At 36.6% G+C, this 8690-nt stretch overlaps 1 protein-coding gene across 1 annotated transcript; it reads left to right on the forward strand.

The window, feature by feature from the left end:
* Positions 1 to 720: 720 nt before the first annotated feature.
* Positions 721 to 1348, forward strand: LOC103416940 (uncharacterized). The gene has a single exon (XM_008355150.4). It carries the CDS (start codon positions 766 to 768, stop codon positions 1150 to 1152), a length of 387 nt encoding a protein of 128 aa, XP_008353372.1. The 5' UTR covers positions 721 to 765; the 3' UTR covers positions 1153 to 1348.
* The last annotated feature ends 7342 nt before the right edge of the window (positions 1349 to 8690 follow it).

Here is an 8690-nt window from a genome sequence, read left to right on the forward strand (position 1 = left end):
AGTGGGAGAAGCATATAATTCTTGCTTAATTCTCTAAAATGGCACATTTAACTGTAGGACAATATGTGGCCTCTCTCTATAAGTTCTTGATTAATTAGTTTTTAACTGATTCTGTTATCTTTATATATTCTAACGCTTACTTATTAGTTTATTACTGTGCAGCCTAACTCTTGCCAAGCTGCCTAAACTCCCCAACCAATGTGAAGGATACAATTAATCAAACAATAATTATTGGCTCTAGAAGTATAATTGTTGAAATTAATCTGACGTTGGAAAGTTGACAATACAAATTGCAATAGATAATACATGGTGTGATTCTAATTGTACCGGGAAGTTTTATGATAAAACCCAATTTCGACTGAGCTAGTGGATAAGTTGTGGATGATATTGTGTTGGACTATTACTCCGTCTCTTTGATATTTGACTATAATTAAAGAGAAAATTCTCATATCTTATAAAGTATTTGTTAACTGATTAGTATTGATCCATACATCGGAAGGAATGGAACAATTACATATTAAAGATGATTCTTCCAGATATTTAGTAGAAGGACCACGATATATACTACCTGATCGATCATGTCTATCTGCACTAATTTCAACTTGATCAGCAACTTTTTCCAACATAAAAAAGGAAAAACAATGTTTACCCCACCCAAAAATGTTATATATAAAGACCCCTCAGTCGTTGCACTACAACATAGATACTTTCTCTAACACATTTGATAGAGCTACATTGCAACAAGAAGGAGTCAGAATACGACTAATGGAGTCGAATCGCAAACGCAGAGGTTTCATGAAGGGCAAGTTGATGCCGTTCTACCGAGCTGCAAAACCTAATTCGACAACAAGTATGCAATATAGTAGCATGGCCATGGCCAGCAGCAAGGTTAAGCCGAGCCAGGCCACTCCTTCGCCGGCTTACTCTGGGTTTATGGTCCACGGCCAGGATTATGTGATTGCAGCAGCTCAGCCTAAGCAGAAGGTTTCATTTATTGTTCCGTCAGACGCTACAGATCATCATACCAAAAACAGCCTCATTAAGCAGCAGTTTGATCACTACGGCGCAGGTGACGAGAGTGTCGATATGAAGGCTGCCAGCTATATTTCCTCGGTTCAAGAACGTTTCAAGCTCGAACGGATCAACTCTTGATCACAAGGAGGAATAATCAAGAAGTTTCCAATACCCGTACGATCCCTCACGCAATATGTATAATTACCATATGTTCGATCTCGTAATAAAAATCTATAAACATGATTTATTATTTGTGTCGAGAGATCGAATCAAGACCGTATGTACGTGCTTTTCATTTGTTTAAATATATGTGTATCACTATATTTAAAAGCTACTTAGGAGCATGGCATAAAACTGAGTCAGTACTGCATGCATGCATGATTAATACGATGTTCGAATCAACGGTCAATTTGTAATAATTGATTTCATCTATGCACCTGATCTTAATTAACTAGTTATCACAGTCTTCATCACAAGCACGAAATCAAAATATATGCACAGCCCAAATTTAGATGAGTGCTGTGTACATTTTGAATTTGGTGATTAATGATGTGGATTTAGTCAAATTCTAATTCCTGGATAGATCAGCTGCAGAATAAATAAATAAAAGTAGTGTACGCTTTCTTCAGTACGTTGGAGGGTTTCAAATCCTAAATCATCGTACATTTTCGAATAATGCATGGCAACATAAAAAAAAAAATTTAAAAAAAAAAAAAGGAACTAGACTTTCATTCAAACTAGAAGTGAAAAGCTTATTAGAATTTAGGACATATCTGAATTATTGCGTGAAAACTTAATACATGAAAATGAAAAATCTGGAGCTCGACAGAATTTTTTATTGAAGTTTTAAAATTCTTAGTTGAAAAGTTAATAGGTGAAAATGAAACATCGTAATGATTTGTTTTCTTTACTTTTGCTTTTTCTTTCTAAAGTGGAATTAAGAATCCTGTTTAGGGTGTGGATCCTACCCATACAATTTGAGGTAAATAAAATCTTTTCCCGGTCCTTGGTTTTCATTTTGGTCTTCATGTTAAAAATTTGGCAAATTTGGTCATCTTTTCCCGGTCCTTGGTTTTCATTTTGGTCTTCATGTTAAAAATTTGGCAAATTTGGTCATTGCGTCACTCTTATTGGTAATCTTGATTTCTTTTGCCTAACTAGTAGAATAATAATATAAATGGGTTAAATGGTTAATAATTAGGAGAGAATCGATGTGGATAAATGTGCATCAGGATGCATAAACATAATCGTTTTTGCCTAAATCAATGTTATTTATTCTAAATTGTGCTCATACGTATGCGGCACGTAAGCACTGTTAACATATCAAAGATTCTGCCATTGATGAAGGCAAGAAGCATTGATATCACAGAGCCTTATACTCGAAGAAATGAATACAAGTGAAAGAGACAGAGAGAGAGAGAGAGAGAGAAAAGAAGGAGAAAGATTATCTTTGTATTTATTTCAGAACTTGAATTATACAGTAACCTTACAACCTTCTTATATAGACCCTTAGTCCTTAAGCTAGCTGACAGTTACTAACTAACTAACCATTTATCTGAGGTGGCATAACAGAATTGTTGACATAGCATCTGATGTGGCACTATCTCCAACATCCCCCCGCAATCTCAACTGGGATTTCCAAGTTGAAGATTGTAACAATGACGATTGAATGTTGGACTATGTAACCCTTTTGTTAAAACATCAGCAGTTTGATCTGCAGTAGGCACATACACGACTTCTAAATCATTCTTCTGTACTCTCTCCCTAATAAAATGATAATCGATGTCTAAATGCTTTATTCGAGAATGAAACACTGGATTGGCACTTAATGCTATGGCTGACATATTGTCACAATAGAGGACTGGAGGTGCAGACAATTGAACTCTCAGATCATTCAAAACATTTCTCACCCATGCCAAATCAGCCGCAGTGTGTGCAAGAGCCTTATATTCAGCTTCAGTTGAACTTCTGGAAACTGAATTTTGTTTCTTTGCTTGCCAAGATATGGGATTGTGCCCCAAGAACACAACATAACCAGTCACTGATCTTCTAGTGTTTAGGTCCGCAGCCCAGTCTGAATCCGAGAATGCACTGAGACTAAACAATGTATTTGCAGTATAGTTAATGCCAGTGTGAATAGTACCTTTCAAATATCTGATAATTCGTTTTACTGCACCAAAATGTAGCTCTGTTGGAGTATGCATGAACTGACAAACTGAATTAACTGCAAAGGCAATGTCTGGTCGTGTGAAAGTTAGGTACTGTAATGATCCAACCAAGCTTCTGTATAAAGATGGATCTGCCATTGGAATCCCTTCGGCATTAAGTAATTGATTGTGAGGCTTACAAGGTGTATTTGCAGGTTTGCATGACTCCATTCCTGCCTTGTGAATCAAATCTGTAATATACTTTGACTGATTAACAAATATATCACCATTGGCTTTATATTGAATCTGTAAACCTAAAAAATAGGTCAACTTCCCCATATCCTTCAATTCAAACACTTCAGACAATTCTGTAATAATATGCTGAACCTTGGACGAATTTGATCCTGTGAGGATGATGTCATCCACATATAACAGTAACACAGTTGTATCAACACCATCATATTTAACAAACAAACTTGTATCAGAAGGAGATGCAATGAAATTCAATGCAGCTAAGTAGCTTGTGAATTTGGAATTCCATGCTCGGGGAGCTTGCTTTAAGCCGTATAGTGATTTGATCAGTTTACAAACATGATTAGGTTTATCAGAATCAACAAAGCCTTGAGGTTGTTTCATATATACCTCTTCTTGTAAATCACCATGCAAGAAGGCATTTTTAATATCCAACTGCCTTAGATCCCACTTATTGACTGCAGCAACTGCTAGAATGATCCTTACGGTTGTGTGTCGTACTACAGGACTGAAAGTATCTAAGTAGTCAATCCCATGTTCCTGAGAAAAACCTTGAGCCACTAATCGGGCTTTGTACCTTGACACAGTTCCATCTGGATTCTTCTTAATCTTGTAAACCCATTTACTGCCAACTATTGATCGATCATTTGGTGGTGGAACCAATGTCCATGTTCCCTGTGCTCGGAGAGAATCATATTCCTCTTGCATTGCCAACTGCCATTGTGGCATACTAGCTGCTTTTCGAAATGTACTAGGTTCTGTTACATCACTAATTGCAGAAATTAATGAGAACCCTCCAGTAACTAAGTCATCTTCATTTAACTGTAAAGATTGCAATTCAGGTAAGGAAGCAACCATGGCTGCATAATCTTTTCTTGAAATAGCACCACTTCTTAGTCTAGTGATAATAGACTCCGTAGGATTGGTAGTAGAGACATTAGAATCTGATTCTAAGTGTACCGGAAGAATGACCTCAAGTTGTGATGGAGAATGGACAGGTAACATGTGATTTGTATCAGAGTGATGATGACTAGGAGATTGGTGCTGATTGGGAGATACAGATTCCATAACAATTGAAACTCTGTCATTTGGCTCACTGTGACTTGAATTAGTACTATCCTCCATTCTTGTTTCTTCATTACTTACTTGGCTATTCATACATTCCTGTCTTTGCGTTTGAGCATCTTTATCTAGTTCAGGCAAATGAATCACAATATGTGATTGAGTTGATTTAGACATCTCTTTTGTAGTGGTGGTACATGAGCCTGTATTAATCTTCTTCGTGAAAGGATATATATCCTCATCATGAATAACATGCCTTGACAATATGAATTTCCTGGACTTTATCTCAAAACATATAACCCCTTTGTATCCTTGAGTAAACCCAAGAAAAACACACTGAACTGATCTTGATTGCAACTTATTGGCATTGAAAGGCCTGAGTAATGGATATACTACAGTACCAAATATCTTCAAATTGTGAATTTTTGGATCTTGATTAAACAGCACCTGGTATGGAGACTTCATGCCAAGTACTTTACAATGCATTCTATTTATCAAAAATGCAACATGTGAGCATGCATGATACCAAAATGGTATAGGAACACCTGATTCATTCATCAATGTCAAAGCTGTTTCCACTAAATGCCTGTGTTTCCGTTCTGCAATCCCATTCTGCTGTGGAGTATGTGGACATGATAACTGATGAATAATACCCTTATTCTGCAGAAAGTCCTTAAACACCTTACTTTCATACTCTCCTCCACCATCAAACTGAAGATATTTAACATTTTGATTGAATTGAGTAGTCACAAACGCACAAAATTTGACAAAGATTGAGAATGCATCAGATTTATTCACCATAGGAAAGATCCATACAAACCTAGAATAGTCATCTATAAAGCTGATATAATACCGATAGCCTTCAACTGACTTTTGAGGTGATGGACCCCAAACATCAGTGTGAATCTTATCAAATACAGCTTTTGATCTTTCTGATCTTACATGAAAAGGTAACTTGCTCATTTTTCCTTGAATACAAGCTATACACAATGAAGTACAGTCATCTATACTAATTGGTAACTGATTATGCTGTAGCATAGACTTCAATATTTCTTCAGATGGATGTCCTAATCTTTTGTGCCAGGTAACAGCTTTAACCTTCCTTCCCAAGAATGCAGCACATCGTCCTAATCTCTCAGCAAAAGAACTCTGAAAAACATTGACTGGAATCTGGAACAATTTTCCACCATCACTCTTTCCTTGGTACAGCATCTGATGTGTTGCCTTGTCCTGTATAAAGAATACCAAATCATCACATATAAACCAGCAGCCATTGTCTTTACATAACTTTTTTACAGATAACAGATTCATAGCTATCTTTGGCACATGTAATACATTATGCAAAATGAGAGACTTAGAAGATGTATTAACAACAGATGAGCCAATATTAGAAACTGGTAAGTCTTCACCACTTCCAACAGTAATTTTAGCATCACCAGTATAAGGAGTTACTTGACTTAATATATCTAAATGAGCAGTCATGTGGTGAGTTGCACCTGTGTTAACAACCCAAGTGTCTGCACCTGAGAACTCATGAATCGATGGAGGTGAATGTGAACTTGGTATATTTGGCCCTTGTGCAGTCATTCCTACAAGAGATTGAGGTAGAGTTCCACCTTGATAGGCATAGTTGTTCCTATGATAGCACTCCAGAGCTGTATGTCCTTTCTTTCCACATATTTGACATACCAGAAAACCATTTGATGAAGGAACATTGAAATTATGTCTTTGATAACAGTTTGGAGCTGTATGACCTCTTCTTGAACAAATCTGACATTCGGGTGACACTGTAGACTTATAATTGGTGTTACCATTCCAGTTGTTTCCTTGCTTAGAACTGCTTCCAGAGAAATTGTTGTCAGAACCGGAATTAGTATTACCAGAGAATGAACCATTTGCTGCTCCATTTGTGCCATGTTGTGGACTTTTCCCATTATCTGTGTATCCATTTCCTTGTCTATTTCCAAAGTTTGAAAACGACCTGGTATGATTGTTGTTACCATAAAACCTCCTGTTATTGTTGTTGAAATTATTCCGTTGCTGTGGATGAAAGTTCTTTCCTCCATTGCCAATATATCCAGATCCACCATTAAAGCCTTGAAATTCTTGAGAATTCGAGCCCTCTCCATGTTCATAATTCTGAAAACATCCATGTCTTCCTTGTGTATGCGATGACTCTCCTTGCACACATAAAGCAGACATAGAAGTAGTGAGATTTGTCATTCTTGACTCAATATATCTTTCTGCACCAAGAAGCTGTGCTCGAAAATCTTTTAATGATATACAAGAATCCCTTGCCAAGATTACTGTTTTAATGACTTCAAATTCTAGTGGCAACCCAGATATCGCAGCAATTATAAAGTCATTATCAGTGATCTTTTCTCCAGCAGAAACTAGTTGATCTTTGATTGCTTTCAACCTTAACAAGTACTTATCCACCGAATCTGTGCCTTTCTGTATGGTATGAAACTCAGACTTCAATTGATTCACCCGAACAACAGAAACTGATGCAAATCTTTCTTGAAGACATTCCCAAGCCTCCTGAGATGTTTTACAACCCACAATATGATCCATCGCCTCATCAGAGAGAGTAGCAATTAGCAAACTTAATAATGCCAAATCTTTCTTCACCCATTCTTTATATGCAGTTGTTATTTCCTTTGTAACCCCAGTTTCTGTACTCACAGAATACTTTGATGGACATTGAGACTCACCAGTAAAGAACTCAAAAAGATCATACCCTCTTAGCACAGACTGAAATTGATAACTCCACTTTGTAAAATTGTCATCTTGAAGCTTCACAGTTATCATTCCCAAAAGCCCTTCAATCTTTACAGAGTTTACCACCATTGTATCCAATTTCGAACACCTTTCTCTCCCAGATTCCTTATTTCTTCTTCAAATTAACACCAACCAAACAACAATCAAACAAACACACCTGTAATCAATTTCAAATCTAATACTTATCACACTTTGGCATCGGCCTTTTTCAAGTGTTAATCAAGAAACACAACTATATCACTGTAATCACACTTTGGCATCGGCCTTTATCAAGTGGATATCAGAAAAGCAACTTCACAATTATATCAAAATTATCAATAACGGCTTCGGCCTCGTATTGATGATGCACACAGCAACTGACATTTACACAAACACATAGAGTGCAGTAACTTCAAACATACCCTGAAATCTCCACGAATCTTGAATCATGAACCCCAGATAGCATATCACATACTCCATATCCATTGCATAAAACCCTGATTCCTGAAAAGCACTTTGCAAGAAATACCCAAGAACACCAACAGATTACCCTTTCAAGCTATCTGCAAAAACCCCAAAGCTACCAGCAAAAGAAATACCGAAGAACATCAGCAGAAGACACTGTAGATCGTGAAGAATCACCAGCGGAAGAAATCACCAGTAGAAGAAATCACCAACGGAAGACCGTCCTGGGCGATTGATACCATGTTAACATATCAAAGATTCTGCCATTGATGAAGGCAAGAAGCATTGATATCACAGAGCCTTATACTCGAAGAAATGAATACAAGTGAAAGAGACAGAGAGAGAGAGAGAGAGAGAGAGAGAAAAGAAGGAGAAAGATTATCTTTGTATTTATTTCAGAACTTGAATTATACAGTAACCTTACAACCTTCTTATATAGACCCTTAGTCCTTAAGCTAGCTGACAGTTACTAACTAACTAACCATTTATCTGAGGTGGCATAACAGAATTGTTGACATAGCATCTGATGTGGCACTATCTCCCACAAGCACATTAATATTATTGAATTGGGCAAAACAATCAAAATAATAAATACGAACACTAAAACACAAGGATTAAATTGACGATTGAAAACACAAATTTTCAAGTTAAAAATTCGACCAGAACACAAAGATCACACACAACTTAAAAATCCCAACTTGTATGAAAAAGAATATACATCGATGAACAAGGTAACTTCCACAATCGAAAAAAAAGAGATACATATTTACCACTGTTTTAAAAATCCCGCTTAGGCACTAGGCAGCTGGCCATTGCCCTGTTTGATCTCCAAGCATTTGAAAATTAAGAAATTGCGCCTAAACTCACCTAGGTCGTGACACTAACTTAAACAAAACCTTGATTATTTTCATTTTGTTTTTATCTTTTCAATAAATTGTAAGAGACTTGTTAAATACTTTTGATGAACACTCATTATGTGCTTCTTCCCCA

The sequence above is a fragment of the Malus domestica genome, chromosome 17 (assembly GCF_042453785.1).
Source record: "Malus domestica chromosome 17, GDT2T_hap1".
Taxonomy (NCBI): domain Eukaryota; kingdom Viridiplantae; phylum Streptophyta; class Magnoliopsida; order Rosales; family Rosaceae; genus Malus; species Malus domestica.